The sequence below is a fragment of the Phocoena sinus genome, chromosome 6 (genome assembly GCF_008692025.1).
Source record: "Phocoena sinus isolate mPhoSin1 chromosome 6, mPhoSin1.pri, whole genome shotgun sequence".
In the NCBI taxonomy this organism is placed as follows: Eukaryota; Metazoa; Chordata; class Mammalia; order Artiodactyla; family Phocoenidae; genus Phocoena; species Phocoena sinus.
This window is the reverse complement of record NC_045768.1, coordinates 12,895,606-12,912,915: the sequence shown is the minus strand read 5'-3', so window position 1 is coordinate 12,912,915 and position 17,310 is coordinate 12,895,606. Positions and strand designations below refer to the sequence as shown.

The window sequence follows — 17,310 nt, the reverse complement described above, 5'->3', positions numbered from 1 at the left end:
ACCATGGACTGTAATGCTGACTCTCATCCTTATTGGTGGCTTATCTTTATTTCTGTGTTGATTCCCTTCTCTCTTCCACTCTGCCCACGGATAAAGTGGATACACCCTCCTGCATGTCTGCAAGCAGGGAATGTAGTCAAGGTGTAGCATTCAGACCAGCCCACAGGGTCCCAGTCATGGAGTTTACTTCCTTATGACAGTACTACCAAGTGCAAGAGGAGACCGTGTGGACTTACAGCTTGTTTGTTCACATGGTACAAGAGCCTGTCATCAGGACAGATTCAGCAGGTGTGCAGTAACCAGGATGTTCCCCCACCTGGCCTCATGCTCTGTCCACTGTAAAGATCCTTCCTTAATTCCTCCTGTTCAGACCACCTGTTTCTCTGCTTCTGATTATTGCTTGCTTGATTTACCTGTGGGTTTCTTCTTTGTAAAATGGTTAGCGTGAGCAGAGGGCCTATAAGCAGGGTGACTAGAAACCCCGTTGACTGAACTTCCAGCTCTGCTCTTGGCTCGCCTCGTGTGTGTGCTTCCGAGAAAGGAAACACTTTTCATTTAACTGCATTCTCATCTTATCTGTTCTCTGAGAGGTGCACGCTGTCCTGAATCCAGTAACACGTTCACTTCTACTAGCCAAGCCTGGTATTTCCTCCCTGCTGTACACGTCAATTAAGTCAATTTGGTTGACGGTGGTGTCCACGTCTTCTATATCCTTACTGGTTTTTCTCTGTACTTGTTTTCTATCAATTATTGAGAAAAGGATAATGAAGCTTCTAATCCTAATTACAGATTTGTCTGTTTCTCTTTTCATTTCTGTTGGTTTTCACTTTATGTTCACTGAAACTCTATTCGTAGACACATACACATCTAGGCTAGTTATGTGCTGTTGACGAGCTCATCTCTTTATCATTATAAAATCATCTTCTTTATCCCTTGTAATACTCCTTGCTCTGAAGTCTACTTTGTTTGATACTAGGACAGCTGCCCTAACTTTCTTCTGATTGGTATTAGCCTGGTATATCCTTTTTCATCCTATTTATACTTTTAACCCAATTATGTCCCTCATAATAAAGGGAGTTTCTGTTACAGACACCTTATTGTTCTTGCTTTTTATCTAATCTGACAGTTTTCTGCCTTTTAATTGGAACGTTTAGACTATTTACATTTAATGTAATTGTCAATATAATTACATTTAAACTTACTATCTTGCTACTTGTTTTCTATTTGTACCATCTGTTTTGTTCCTTTTCCTGCCCCCTTTTAGATTGAGTATTTTTTATAATTCCACTTTATCTCCTTTATTGGCATATTAGCTGTATCTTGTTGTCACTTTAGGGCAGGGGTTAGAAACCTTCTGTAAAGGGGCAGATAATAAGTGTTTAGACTTTGCAGGCCATATGGTGTCTATCGCAACTGTGTAACTAATATGCTAAAACTCCGCTGTTCTAGCAGAAGCATGTGCGTGGTGTGGCTATTTACGAAAACTAGCAGTGGACCCAATTTTTCCCTTACCCAGGCTGTGATCATAGGGACTCTGATAGTATCTTTTTCTTCTGGCTGATTTACAGTTTTTTTCTTTATCATCCATTGCCAGCAACTTGATTATGAAGTGCCTTGACATGTTTTCTTCATGGGTTTGTTGAGCTCTTGGATCTGTGGGTGTGGGGTTCTGCCTCCTTAGTCTGTTTTCTGGGACTTTAATTGCATATACATTAGGCTGCTTTACGTTGTCCCACGTCTTACTGATGCTCTGCTGTTTCCCTTTTTTCATCTTTTTCCTGTGTTTTATTTTAGATTGTTGCAGTGTCTTCAAGTTCACTAATCGTTTCTTCTTAAGCGTCTAATCTGCCGTTAATCCCATCCAGTATTTTTTCATTTCGGGTGTCGTATTTTTGCCCCCAAGTTTTCAGTTTTCTTTAAATCCCATCCATTTCTTTTCTCATCATGCTCACGCGTTCCTCTGTTTTCTTGAACGTGTAGAATATATTTATAACAGTTGTATTAACGTCCTCGTCTACTAATTCTATCATCTGACATCTTCTGAGTCTGTTTTTATTGCTTTTCCTCCTGGTCATGTGTTGGTTTTGTTTTCCTGCTTCTCTGCGTGCTTGATGATTTGGGGTTGGATGCCAGACATTGTGATTTTCACGTAGCTGTTGGGTGTGTTGTGTTCCTCTCAACACCTGGGGGCTTTGTTCTGGGACACAGTGACGTTGGAAGAATCAGTTTGATTCTTTGGAGGCTCACTTTTAAACTTCGTTGGGGTGGGTCCTGGACAGGCTTTAGCCTCGGCCTCATGTGGCTTCACTGTTGAGGACTTTCCTGCTGGGGATTCTACGTGATGCCTCCTGTGTTAGTGTGCTTTTCCACACTGCCTAGAGGGATCATGAACTATTCCTGGGGTGGTTTTGTGTACTCCTTTCCAATGGCTCTTGCCCCAGCCCGGCTATTTTCTCACAAGCGTGCAGAGCAGTCCTCAGCCAAAGCCCCAGGGGGACCCCTCAGGAGATAGGTAGAGTCCTCTCTGCATTTTCTCCTCTCTGGTACTGCCCCCCAAAAGCTTGGCTCCCCCACCCTTCCATCCTCCCAGGGTCTCCTTGACTCCACGTGACCCCTTCCCTCCGTAGCTTGCCGGGACACTGCCAGCAGTGGGCGGGGCTCGCTTCGTGTGTTCCCTTCTCTTGGGGTCACCGTACTGTACTGCACTGCCTGCTTTTCAGTGTCTGGAAGCCTTTGTTTTCATATATTTTGTCCAGTTTTCTAGTTTGTTTTTTTCTTAGGGCAGGAGGTTAAATCCAGTGCCTGTTTGTTACTCCACCATAGCTGGGAGCAGAAGTCTCTCCCCCTTCCTCCATTCCTCCCACTCCTGCTTCTCACAGGCTTTGCTCAGTGACGTACCTACCTACGACAAGGAACTTCCCCTCGGCGTGAGCCCACACCCCTTCCTCCTCAACCCCTGATCCCATTGGCTTTTCACGACAGCCCTCTGTGGTACCTGCCCCAGCACCGTTGACCTCCCTGTGCATCTACTGTGAAATGGACGAAGTGCTCGCCTGGGGGTTAGATGCTGTTGCTGCTCTGGAGAGGTTGTGCGGGTAGAGACGGAAATAAAGCAGTAGGTGAACTCCTCTGAGAAGAGTGCAGAGCAGGAAGAGTGGCTGGCTGAGGCAGAGCCCTGTGGAGCCCTGACAGCCTAGGGGCAGACAGGACAAGGCCTCTGCAGAGCAGTGGCCTGGGAGCTAGGATGCAAACCCAGAGAGCATGGGGTCTGAAAGCTGAAGGAAGACAGTAGGAAGATGGGAGTGATCAGCAGTGACTGACAGGTACGTGGGAGACAAGCAGGCTGAGACCTGAAAGGGTCTCAGGGAAGGAGCAGCTGGCCACAGGCCCCCGCTGGCCCCAGTTCTGAGCTTCTGTGGATCGTGTTCCTCGCGTCTTCCCTGCTCATTACCCAGGCGGCAGGCCTTGCTTGTCCTTCAGCTGTCCAGTTCAGTGCGTCCACCCCCACCCCCAAGACAGCCAGCCGCTTCCTCTTCTCTGTCCCCATGGCCCACAAGCTGCCCACTGCAGAGCGTGGTTACCTTCTCCCTGCCTGTGTCCCTACTGCCTTGCGACTTCATCTTGCCACCTCGAGTGCCCGGCACAGCCTCAGTGAATATGGGGTGGGTGGAGAAAGCTCTAGAGCCTTGCGGGGCCTTTGTTTCCCACTCAAACCACAGGTCTCATGATGTTACACCACCTGCCTGGCTCTGGGGTGTGGTGAGGATCTAACACCCACTCCCACCCGTGTGGCTCCTGGAAGAACACCAGGAAAGGGGCAGCCCCAGGGACTTCTGGGGATTTGGGAACAGAATCTGGGGCGGGTGAAGCCTAAGGAAGGAGCAGGCCCAGCCTGTGTCAGTTGTCGGGGGCCAGCTGGAGGGCCTGTGTCCCAGGCAAGTGTGGGAGGTGAGTCTGTGGCCCAAGGAGGGGCTCTCCTAGTATGCCCCCTTGGTGCAGGGGTGATGGTTTGTTCCCACCAGGCCCCGCACTCACCTCCTCACTTGCACCCTCAAATGCCAGCCTGACTGTCCTTGTCTCTGGTAACAGGTTGATGTCAGTGGAGGAGGAGCTGAAGAAGGACCACGCGGAGATGCAAGCAGCTGTAGACTCCAAACAGAAGATCATTGATGCCCAGGTGTGGGGCTCTGGCCTTTTGGTCAGCCACGGGTGTTAAAGGACCTGGGATAAGGAGGGGGTGACTTTGGTTTCTTCACATCCTCAGTCATACCCCACTGCAGAAGCTAAGGAGGATAGGAGATCAGGATCTCTGCTCCAAGAAGTCAGACTTGAGGGTCTCGGTGGACCACAAGCTCACTAGGACAGGCTATGAAAAGGGCGGGGCAACTCCTCCCCTGCAGGGGCAGCTTGGTGGGTATTGCCTTTCACCAAGGGTTCTGACCAAAGAGTGGAAACTGTTGGGAGGGGAATGGGAAAGGCTGGGGGTGACAGCAGGCTTGGGAGAGAGGGAGCAAAGGAGCTCTTGTTCAGAGCTGTGGCTTCCCAACTGCATTGAGAGGGGGAGACAGTTAAGAGACTGGCCTCCAGTCTCCTTCACCCGGGTCTGCGCCCTTTTCCTCTCCAGGCCCAGGGCTTGCTCAGTCTGGAAACTGCACAGGCTGACTGGTAGCTGTGGCCTCTGTGTTGTACACACCAGTGCACACACACGTGAACAAGCTTGTGCCCGACACTGCTGGGGCTGCTCCCTTTGGGTGAGAAGCAGGTGATGAGGTAGAGACATGAGGAAGGCGGGCGCAAGGAGGTGTTGGTCCGTGATGGCAAGACCGCCTCCTCCCCAGCAGGACCACTGCCGCCTCGGTGCCTTTCCCATCCTTCACACGTGGTATCCTCCAGGCCCCCTGCCTTCCCCCTCCCAGCGCTTCTTGTAGGTGGACACAGCTCCAGGGAGATCCCTTTCCGGCACAGACCCCCTTTGGCCCAGGAGGCCATTCCGCGACCCCAGCTGATGCCCTGTTTGCCCACAGGAGAAGCGCATCGCCTCCCTGGATGCCGCCAACGCCCGCCTCATGAGCGCCCTGACACAGCTGAAAGAGAGGTACAGCATGCAAGCCCGTAACGGCATCTCCCCCACCAATCCCACCAAATTGCAGATTACTGAGAACGGCGAGTTCAGAAACAGCAGCAGTTGTTAACCTGCCCGAGGAGGGAGGACCATGGTGGCCCAGGGCAGGGTCTCGGCCTGGGGAGGAGCTGCCCCAGCGCAGGGGCAAGAGGCCGAGGCTTGGCGCCTCCCTCCAGCCGCGGTCCAGGAGGCGGCCGCAGAGGGAGCCGCGAGAGACTGACGCAGCGCGCCGGGGCACAGCGGCCCGCTCCCCGAGAAGCGCGTTCGGTGCAGGCCCGAGAGACTGCAGGCTGGGGAGCAGGCACAGGGGCTGCGCAATGTTTCTGTCGGGTGTTGGATTTGGTGTGCGTCACCTTTCCTCCTTGACCCGGCTGAGTGCATGTACCCCCAACCCCTCCCCAGGGAGGGAGCTGCCCGGAGAGCTGGAGGGTCGGAGAGCCGGGGGCCTACTCTCGTGGCTTCCCCTCCCCAGGACTGCCAGGCAGCGAGGCCCTGCCCTGTGGGACCTGCCCCTCAGTTCCAGGAGCCGACGGGGCGGTCAGCAGGCGGGGGGGGGGGGGGGCGGGGGGGCGGGGGGCAGGACGGAGCTGCCGGAGCGCCGGGTCCCCCGCCTATCTCCACCCCGAGCACCTGCCCCTGCATGCGCGGGGACCCTTCCCGGCTGTGAGGAACCGAGGAGTCACCTGCCCCCAGACCCTCCGCCTTCCCGCTCCCGCCCTCCGTCCTTCCCTCCCTAACTTGTTCTGTCAGGTGGACCCAGCGAGGACCGCAGCTCTCTTCTGGGCCCTTGCGCCCGTGGGAAGATCCAGGACCTCCCTCACTTGCCACGTGGGCCCAGGCTGATGCTCTGGGGCTCCCCGAAGACAGAGGCCCGGGCAGAGCTGGCCCAGGCGGCACTGTGTGGTGCCTGCCCCTGTCCCGGAGCTAGTGTCCCCGGGCACGGTGGCCCTGCAGGGAGTGGCCAGCAGGTGCTCCCCCTGAGAGACAGGCTGAGCGCTCCTGATGGACGGTTAAGGAAAAGTCTAGCGCCCGCAGGCCCTGAGGAGGTGGGTAACTGTGATTTTCTTTCCTTTCACAGTATGCATTAGAAACAAAAGCCCGCTTGCTCGCTTGCTGGAACACAGGGGCCTTTTAAATTGAGCGCGCGCACTGCATGGGAAATAGCGGCCCTGGAGGATGTTAGACTTGCTCCCTCTCCAAGACAGCAGCAGCCTGCACCCGCCCCGTGTGTGCGGCCGGCCTCTGCCTCACCCCTCCCAGGCCCAGCCGAGGACCCAGGCGCTGCAGACAGGGAGGTGCTCACCCGCGGCTGGGGCCGGTTTTCCTCAGCTCTAGGCTGTTCTGTAGCTTATCGGCCCTCCCCGCCCCCCCTTGCGGGACATAGGTGGGCAGGAGCGTGGGTCTCTCTCGTCCCTCCCTGTTCCCACCCCTGGCCCTGGGGAATCTCAGGCAGGAGCTGGGGCGTTCACCCCGCAGCCAGGAGCCGCCCCGTCTGCCTCAGCCGTGGGAAGCTGGGGAGACCCCTTCCTGTCGCTGGGGCTGGAGACGCTCCACCAGGGCCCAGGTTGCCCCAGAGCCCCCCAGGAAGGGGAGCACGGCGGGGGGCTCGGACCACACTGCGCCCCGTCCTGGGGTGAAACCAGTTAGCCCAGAGACCCGCATGTGGGGAGAGGGCAGGACCCCCAAGGGTCACAGACCTCAGGAAGGCAGGTCATGGGGGCGGAGGCCTTGCCTCACTCCTCTGGCCACACAGGCAGGGCCTGGCCCCGTGACGTCCTCCTCTGGTTCCCTCTCACCCCCCACCCCCGGCCCCGCCGATGCCTCACTGAGCGACCTCGGACTGAGCGCCTCTTAGCAATACAGGGGGGAGGTTCCCAGGGCCTGGACAGCCGGGCTCAGGAGGCCAGTGGTGGCCGGTGCTGGCGGCCCTTGGCCTGGGTTGGGAGCTCTCAGGCCGAGAGCCTTATTTACTTAGTGCAAAAACTGTAAAAGTGTACAGACTCTTCCCAGATTTTTATCTGAATTGCAAGTCTGACGATTTTTGTAAATGTTCTTGGTGTTTGACTGTAATGTAACTATTTCACCTAATGGTTGTACATAGTCCTTTAGTCCTGGTGCTGCCGAGGGCTGCCCGGGACCGCTGCTCCCCGACGGTTTTTATTTTATTTTTAATCTAGAGAACAGTGCTGGGCAGGAGGCCGAGGTTGTGGATTTGGGCGATGGGCTTTTTCCCTGCCCGTGGCATTTTATCTGTCGGCTCTGCAGCGTGCTCTCTGGGTGCTGGGGACGTGCGACCTGCCTGGGTCACACTGAACCCGCGTCCCTGAGAGAGGAGGAAGGAAGGCATTCCCTGCTCGGGGAGACCCAGGCCCAGCCCTGCTGGAGAAGGCTCTCCCCTCCCCTCTCCTGCCAACACAGGGAGGCCTGACATTTTGCTTAACTTTTACGTTTAGGGTGAAGGAAACGGTCAAACTTCCTGTAAGTGGAGACTCTTTCCGCCCGCCCCGAATGGGGGTGGGGAACCAGGGCCAGAGCTCCAGGCACCCCCACCCCTCTGCAGAGCATCTGCCCCAGGGTACACCTCTCCCCCTCCCACCCCGGCCAGACCGTCCAGGGAAACGGCCCCTCTTTTCTACACACTCCCCCAAGCCGCCCCCAGCCCCCATTCCACCTCCCTGCCTCCCCTTTTGTAAGTATGTGAAAAGGAAAAAATGCAAATGTTGGCGTCTTGGCTGGAGCGCCTCCCTCCAGTCGTGACTCTAACTATGTAATAATGTACAGAGAAAGCTGTTGGTGTTCTAAGACTGTGTGGCTGTGCAATTTCTGTACATTTGCAATTAGAAATATTAAAGATTTATTTAGCTATTTTAAGCCTGACTCGCCTCTCCATTCAGCTGTGTGTCAGGAGCTTCTCCAGGAGTGACTCCGGCATCGTGGCCTCATACTGTTCTTTACCCGCACTCGGTTCACCCTGGTGGCAGTTGTGGTCGGGGAGACCCTGCGTGATCTGGGATTGCCCGTCCTCTTCCGGGCTGGGGTCTCTCCCACCCCCTCGCTCTGACAAGCGTGGACTTTCTAGGCTCCCAGAGCTTGGCCCCTGCATTTCCCTACAGCAGACACCAGCTCCTGCCAGACTCTGCTTCCCCAGCCCCTGAAATCCTACTCCAGGAGGGAAGGAGGTGGTCCAGGGCCACCAGCAGATCATGGCTGAGCTAGACTTAAACCCAAGCCTCTGATACCTGAGAAGCCCTAACTCATGGCCCAGACCCACCTGCAAGGCTGAACCCAGGGCCTTTGTTGGGAACAAGCCAGCGCCTGAGCCCCTTCAGTTGCACCCTGCACAGGGGACAGGTGAGCACTGCAGGAAAAAAAAAACAAACCCATTTCAGACCGTGCCCTTGTGGGTTCCCATCTCCCCTCTCAGCAAGGACTCCCTGCCCTATTCTCCACCGTGGTTCAGCCAAACCCCGTACCTCTTCTCGGATCTCCCAGCCAGACGCCCTCCCTGCTCCAAGAACCAGCCTCCTAGCCCACTGCGGGAAGACGGCGGCAGTGACCCTCTGACCCCACCCCAGCACACCGCCAGCCAGGCGCCCCAGCTCTCACCTTGCTTCCTTCCCCAAAGCAGCCACAGGAGAGGAGGGGACCCCCATTCCTTCCCGAGGCAGCCCCTGGCCGCCCCTTGCTTTCATCACTCCTAGCTCTTTAGGCCCTGCCCCTCCTTCTCACAGCATTTAAAATACCAGGTCTCCACCTGCTCTTCATCTGCTCCAGGCTGGGTTTTCTACGCTTCAGACAACCTTTTTTAAAGTGTACTTACTGCCTGCAGGGACTTGCCATCTCCGCCTCCGGCCTCCCGCCCTTTCCCCAGCCCTCTGTAGCCTTGCTTGCCTTTCCCACCTCCACTGCCTCATTGCCAAACCCGTGGGCCACCTCAGTGCTTCCGTACCACTGACCCTGGTTCCCAAACTGGTCCCTCTGGTCCCTCTGCTGAGGTGATGCCCTGTAAACATAGAATTCAAGGAAATAGCAATGACTAGAACAGAAAAATCATTTCATGTTGACAGGCATTTGTAATGAAGGTACAAAAGCCATGAACTTCCATATGTGGATTAAGGAGCATCAAGTAGAAAGCAAAAACTGCTGGAAATGCAAAAGAAAAAAAATCGACAAGAATACAATTGCGTCTGAGACTAACACCTCACCATTATTAGCTTATGATAGATCAAGGAGGCAATGAGAACCCAGAGGTTTTTAATAATTAATAAGGTTTAATAAGCAGGGATACATCAAGCTCTTACCCTAGAGAGAACACACCTTTTTTCACGTATACTTAGAACATCACCCAAAGCTGACTGCATGTATCGAGAAATGAAAAACTGAGAAAGCTGGCCAAAGAAACAGTTTGGGGTCTTCCCTGGTGCCGCAGTGGTTGAGAGTCCGCCTGCCGATGCAGGGGACACGGGTTCGTGCCCCGGTCTGGGAAGATCCCACATGCCGCGGAGCGGCTGGGCCCGTGAGCCATGGCCGCTGAGCCTGCGCGTCCGGAGCCTGTGCTCCGCAACGGGAGAGGCCACAACAGTAAGAGCCCCGCGTACCGCAAGAAAAAAAAAAACAGTTTGGCCCACATTCTGTACCTTGAAGCAATAAAACTAGAGATCACTGGAAGACATTTACTTAGTTTTTCTTCTGTCAGAAAGTTTAAAAAATAAATATTACATCAGTAGGATTAGGTTTTTTTTTTTTTTTTTTTTTTTAGGATTAGGTTTTTAAAAGAAATAATCTTCCAGTTAAACAAGGTATACTGATGACATGCATTTATGTCGTTTCCTTTTCAAGCACCACTGTACTGACAGGACTGAAAAGATGATCACTCATAAGGGCAGAATTAATGGAGGAGGAGATATCAGTATGTAAGAGAATTCGAAAAGCTTTGGCAGATGGAGGTTGATAAACGAGCATTGACTAAATTAGCAGAGGGCGAGATGAACCGGAAGTGAGCTGATCAAACTTTGACCTAGTCAAACTTACAAGCTTTTGTACAGCAAAGGAAACCATAAACAAAATGACAAGACAACCTATGGACTGGGAGAAAATATTTGCAAATGATGCAACTGGCAAGGGCTTAATTTCCAAAATATACAAACAGCCCATACAACTCAATACAATAAAACAAACAACCCAATCGAAAAATGGGCAAAAGACCCAAATAGATATTTCTCCAAAGAAGACATACAGACTGGCCAACAGGCACATGCAAAGATGCTCAACATCACTAATTATTAGAGAAATGAAAATCAAAACTATAATGAGGGACCACCTCACACTGGTCAGAAGGGCCATCATGAATGGATAAAGGTGTGGTACACATATGACCCAGCAATCCCACTACTGGGCACACACCCAGAGAAAAACAATCAAAAAGACACATGCACCCCAACGTTCACTGCAGCACTATTTACAATAGCCAGGTCATGGAAGCAACCTGAATGCCCATTGACAGACGAACGGATAAAGAAGTTGTGGTACATATATACAATGGAATATTACTCAGCCATAAAAAGGAACGAAATTGGGTCATTTGTTGAGAAGTGGGTGGATCTAGAGACTGTCATACAGAGTGAAGTCAGAAAGAGAAAAATATCGTTTATTAACGCATGGATGTGGAACCTAGAAAAATGGTACAGATGAACTGGTTTGCAGGGCAGAAGTTGAGACACAGATGTAGAGAACAAACATACGGACACCAAGGGGGGAAGGCCACGGGGGTGTGGGGACGGTGGTGTGATGAGTTGGGCGATTGGGATTGACATGTATACACTGATGTGTGTAAAACTGATGACTAATGAGAACCTGTTGTATAAAAAAATAATAAAATTTAAAAAACTAAAAAAAAAAAGATGTGGTACATATATATGATGGAATACTACTCAGCCACACAGAATGAAATAATGCCATTTGCAGCAACTGTATGGACCTAGAGATTATCATACTATGTGAAGTATGTCAGAGAGAGAAAGACAAATACCATATATCACTTTCATGTGGAATCTAAAATATGACACAGAATGAACTTATCTACAAAACAGAAACAGACTCACAGACATAGAGAACAGACTTGTGGTTGCCAAGGGGGAGGGTGGGGTGGGAGAGGGATAGATAGGGAGTTTGGGGTAGGAATGCAAACTCTTTTATACAGAATGGATAAACAACAAGGTCCTACTGTATAGCACAGGGAACTATATTCAACATCCTGTGATAAACCACAACGGAGCACTTTTCATGCCTAGCGCAACCATGGCTTGTGGTCCCAAGAAGCACCTGAAGCGTGTAGCAGCTCCAAAGCATTGGACGCTGGATAAACCAACTGGTGGGTTTGCTCCTCGTCCATCTACCGGTCCCCACGAGCTGAGGGAATGTCTCCCACTAATTATTTTCCTAAGAAACAGACTTAAGTATGCCCTAACAGGAGAGGAACTAAAGAAAATCTTCATGCAGTATTTCATTAAGATTGATGGCAAGGTCCGCGCTGATACAACCTACGCTGCTGGTTTTACGGACGTCATCAGCATTGACAAGACGAGAGAATTTTTGTCTGATCTATGACACCAAGGATCGCTTTGCTGCTCATCATATTACAGCTGAGGAGGCGAAGTATAAGTTGTGCAAAATGAGAAAGATCTTTGTGGGGACAAAAGGAATCCCTCATCTGGTGACCCATGATGCTCTCACCATTGGCTACACTGACCCCCTCGTCAAGGTGAATGACACCATTCAGATTGATGTGGAGACTGGCAAGATTACTGATTTCATCAAATTTGACACTGGTAACCTGTGCATGGTGACTGGAGGTGCTAACTGGGAAGAATTGGTGTGATCACCAACAGGCAGGGAGAGACATCCTGGTTCTTTTGATGTAGTTCATGTGAAAGATGCCAATGGCAACAGTTTGCCACCCGGCTCTCCAACATTTTCGTTATTGGCAAAGGCAACAAACCGTGGATCTCTCTTCCCCATGGAAAGGGTATCCACCTTACCAGTGCTGAGGAGAGAGGCAAGAGACTGGCGGCCAAACAGAGCGATGGATAAAATGATCTCTAGGCAACATGAATGGAAGTCTTTGTACTTAATTAAAGACAATACTGCATTAAAAAACCACAATGGAAAAGAATATGAAAAAGAATGTATATATATGTATATATACATGTTTGTATGTATAACTGAATCACTTTGCTGTACAGTAGAATACAAATTGTAAATCAAATGTAGTTCAATAAAATAAATTTAAAAAAAAAGAAAATGGGAGTGAGAGGGAAAAAGTCTAGAAGCTCAATCCAGGATATCTAACATCCAACTATTGGGAATTCCTAAAGGAGGGAAAAGAAAAGGAAAGGGGAAAGTGATCAAAGGAATCATAAAAGCATATTTTCCAGAGTTGAAGGAAGAACTCAAGTGTTCAGGATGAAAGAACCCAGCACAATGGATGGAAAAAGAGCCCCTCCAGGGCACAGTGTCATAATTCCCAAACATACCAGAGCTGTGTGGATCCGTGCTGGCATTAGCCAGGAGCCCAGGGGAAGGAAGCAGTGGCTGAGTACATGGGCCTAAGTGAGGAGATAGGAACATGGCTCTGGAGAGCAGAGAGTCTGGTGTTTCTGAAAATTCCTGGTGGAGAGTCTCAGCGAGAGATCCTGGTAAGAAATGGTCAGGTTACATTGAGACTAATCAGGGTGATCATGTGCTGTTCTCTGGCTACAGTCAAGACTAGTTAATGCCCTACAGGGCTATAAAACCACAAGCAATGGGGGTGCCAAAAATCCACAAGTGAACATGTAATACACACGCTATGTACATACATACGTAGTGAACGGCAAGTCAAATAAAGATGTATTCCCCCAGGTGATAGAATAATCCTGGGGTGGTCCTCTTAACAATATTCCAGTGGGACACTGGGATGACAAGTTGGGATGACAAGCTGGCCTCCTTTTGCCTTAACTCCAAGTTTGGGTGATTTTTCTGAACACCCCTTGACAGTGCAAAGCACAAAGCTTCAGTGACCTGGCAGCAATGTGAGTGACTAAAGCCGGCCCACATCAGAGGACACTCAGACCCAGTGTTGAGAGACAACAGGGAGAGGTGGGGATTGGGGGGGACAGGAGAGCACACACCCTTTCTCCAGGTGTGGCTCCTCCTTGGCATCAGGGACCATTGCCATGGATTTACATACCATCCATTCTCTGCTCACCGACTCCCACATTTTTATACCCAGCTCCACTGCTCCCTGAGCCCTTCACAGGGCCTGTGTCCACTTGACATCAGGTTTGATATGACCCCAAAACCTGTTCCTCCCTTCATTTCTAACCCACCAAAATGGCTCTGCCATCCTCCCAGTTGCTCGAGCCAAGAGCCAGATGTGACTTCTTGATTCTTGTCCATTAAAAAGAATGGATAACAGCAAAGGAAACTGTAAACAAAATGAAAAGACAACCTAGGAAATGGGAGAAAATATTTACAAACGATGCAACTGACAAGGGATTAATTTCCAAAATATACATACAAACACCTCATACAACTCACTCAAAAAAACAACCCAACCAAAAAGTGGGCAAAAGACCTAAATAGGCATTTCTCCAAAGAAGACATACAGACGGGCCAACAGACACATGGAAAGATGCTCAACATCACTAATTATTAGAGAAATGCAAATCAAAAGTATGAGATATCACCTCATACTGGTCAGAATGGCTATCATCAAAAATGTCTACAGGGCTTCCCTGGTGGCGCAGTGGTTGAGAATCTGCCTGCCAGTGCAGGAGGCACGGGTTTGAGCCCTGGTTTGGGAAGATCCCACATGCCGCGGAGCAACTAGGCCCGTGAGCCACAACTACTGAGCCTGCGCGTCTGGAGCCTGTGCTCCGCAACAAGAGAGGCAGCGATAGTCAGAGGCCCGCGCACCGCGATGAAGAGTGGCCCCCGCTCACCGCAACTAGAGAAAGCCCTCGCACAGAAACGAAGACCCAACACAGCCAAAAAAAAAAAAAAAAAAAAAAAAAAAATGTATACAAATAATAAATGCTGGAGAGGGTGTGGAGCAAAGGGAACCCTCCTACACTGTTGGTGGGAATGTAAATTGGTGCAGCCACTGTGGAGAACAGTATGGAGGTTCCTTAGAAAACTAAAAATAGAGTTACCACATGATCCAGTAATCCCACTCCTGGGCATATATACAGAAAAGGCGAAAATTCTAATTCGACAAGATACATGCACCCAGTGTTCATAGCAGCACTGTTTACAATAGCCAAGACATGGAAGCAACCTAAGTGCCCATAAACACTATGAATGGTTAAAGAAGATGTGGTACATATACACAATGTACTATTGGTCAGCCATGAAAAACAATGAAATCATGCCATTTGCAGCAATATGCATGGACCTAGAGGTTATCATACTAAGTGAAGTAAGTCAGATAGAGAAAGACAAATATATGATATGATTTTTATGTGGAATCTAAGAAAATGATACAAATGCACTCATTTACAAAACAGAAATAGACTCACAGATACTGAAAACTAACTTATGGTTACCAAAGGGGAAAGGGGAGTGGGGGAGGGATAAATGAGTTTGGGATTAGCGGGTACACACTACTATATATAAAACATAAGCAACAAGGACCTACTGTATAGCACAGGGAGCTATATTCTATAACTTGTAATAATCTATGATGGAAAAGAATCTGAAAAAGAAATTATACAAATAAATGATTATATATATATATTTTATATGTATAACTGAATCACTTTGCTGTACACCTGAAACTAACACAACACTGTAAATCAACTATACTTCAACTACAAAAATTTTAAAAAAAGAAAAGATACATGCATCCCAATGTTCATAGCAGCACTATTGACAAAAACCAAGTCATGGGAGCCATCTAAGTGTCCATCAACAGATGAATGGATAAAGATGACACATATATATATATATATTTACTGTATAGCATAGGCAACTGTCTTGAATATCTTGTAATAACCAATGATGGAAAAGAATCTGAAGAAGAATTTATACATATTATATATACACACACACACATATATAACTGAATCACTTTCTATACTCCTAAAATTAACAGTATTGTAAATCAATTATAGTTCAATTTAAAAAATCATATTAAAAAAGGATGGATAGATTTGGAATGATGTTCATCATATATTATGTATGAAAGGCAAGCAGTAGACTGGTATACCCATTCCTTTAAAGAAAATTAAATAAATTACATCACATATAATAAGTTATAGAAGAACTATGTGGAAGCAAACATATACTATTAATAGTAACTTCCTCAAAGGAATGGTGCTCAGCAGGGTGGAACGGAGGACTTGCATGTTCTACTTTATATTCCTGTTATTGTTTGAATATTTTACGACCAGTTTTTATTTTGATATGGAGCCATTTAAGAATAAATAAAACATATCCATATAATAAAACACTACACAGCCATTACATTTGTAGAAGAATAATAAATGACATTGAAAGATGTTAATAATACATCAGGTGTAAAAGCTGAAAACAGAATATGTCCAGAAGGATTCTAGCTTAGTTTTTAAAAAATCTATTTGCACAAAGAGGTCTGGATTAGGAGATAGTAGTGTATGTAAGAGCCAGAGCTTGGGCATAAGGGAGACCTGGGTTTCAGCCTTAAGGGCTGTTGATTTGCCTATGATCTTAGGTAAATTGGGAAAGTCCTCTCAGTCTCAATTTCCTTAACTGTAAAGTAAGGGATAACAGTATCTACACTATAGAGAGGTATTCTGTAAGGATTTGCTGAAATAATGCTTGTCACCCCTAAACTTAGCACCATTACTGACACATAATAGATAAATGCTACCTGCTCTGGGAGCAATAATGATTATTCTAATAAAATCTTCAAATAATAATTATTAGGGATATATACCAAAGTGTTAACAAAACACTGACCTAGAGATAATAAATGGCTTTTTATTCCCCCCTCCCATCTCTGTGCTTAATCAGTATTATCTAAGTTTCTTTTTTCTGACCATAATTTTGCTTTTGTAATGAAAACATATTTGAAAAATAGAGTATCTCAAGCCAATAGCCAACATTATCCTTAAGAGTAAAACATAACAGACATTCCCAATGAGGTAAGAAATGACTTAGATGCAGGACTCTGCTGCGTTTCAAGGCAAAAAGGCAGGAAAGAAACTAAACTATTGAGAAAGAAAAGACAAAAGTTAGGGTCATCTTCTTAGAATTTCCCTGGGAATCAACCAAAAACCGCTCCTGGTTCAGTAAAGTGGCTGAATACACAATAAATATACAAAATTGAAACTGCTTTCCCAGACACCCATTGGTAGCTATTAACAGAGTGGGCCTGTGGGTAGCAGGAGAGGCAGGTGGACAGGAGACCTCAAATCTGGACAACCTGGTGAGGCTGTACACACAGCGTGGATGGTGACCAGCCCCCAAGCCAGGGAAAGAGCCAGTCTCCAGAACATACCCCACAGTGCACCCAAGCCCAATTATACTGCACTGTTACTGAATTTGTATTAAAACAGTCGTGTATTCAACATAAATGTTTAACATTTACTGCTATTTTTGTGACTTATGCCACAGCCCTTTACTCCTAAATACTGCAGTGAATATTTACTAATATTAGAGATATTCTCTTACATGATCACAGTATAGTTACCCACCTCAATTTAACACTATTACAGACTTTTCTCTCATCTAATATTCACATTCCAACATCCTCAGTAGAACCAGTAACATCCTTTTATACTATTTTTTCCCTCCAGCACAGGATCCAGTCTGGGGTCAGAGATTGCATTCGGCTGTCGTGTCTCTTTAGCCTCGTTTAAACTGGAACATTTCTATGACTGTTCTTTATCTTTTTTTTTTTTTTTTTTTGTGGTACGCGGGCCTCTCACTGCTGTGGCCTCTCCCGTTGCAGAGCACAGGCTCGGGACGCGCGCAGGCTCAGCGGCCATGGCTCACGGGCCCAGCCGCTCCGCGGCATGTGGGATCTTTCCGGACCGGGGCACGAACCCGTGTCCCCTGCATCGGCAGGCAGACTCTCAACCACTGCGCCACCAGGGAAGCCCTGTTCTTTATCGTTTATGACATTGACATTGAAAGAATACGACCAACCATTCCTCCCCCAACCCCCA

At 48.7% G+C, this 17,310-nt stretch overlaps 1 protein-coding gene and 1 pseudogene across 15 annotated transcripts in view; both read left to right on the top strand.

Moving 5' to 3' along the window:
• Window positions 1-7,993, top strand: part of DAB2IP (DAB2 interacting protein) — a 195,111-nt gene extending 187,118 nt beyond the window's left edge. For 11 of the 15 annotated variants that reach the window (XM_032636266.1, XM_032636263.1, XM_032636268.1 and 8 more), the window contains 3 exons: window positions 4,090-4,177; window positions 5,025-5,095; window positions 5,525-7,993. In XM_032636266.1, the coding sequence (XP_032492157.1) occupies window positions 4,090-4,177; window positions 5,025-5,095; window positions 5,525-5,789 (424 nt within the window). In that variant the 3' untranslated portion in view covers window positions 5,790-7,993. Of the gene's footprint in view, window positions 1-4,089; window positions 4,178-5,024; window positions 5,193-5,524 lie in introns of those variants that run through there. The other 4 variants (XR_004350518.1, XM_032636272.1, XM_032636273.1 and 1 more) reach the window with 4 other exon arrangements.
• A 3,392-nt stretch (window positions 7,994-11,385) lies between these two features.
• LOC116756068 lies at window positions 11,386-12,217 on the top strand (annotated as a pseudogene).
• The last annotated feature ends 5,093 nt before the right edge of the window (window positions 12,218-17,310 follow it).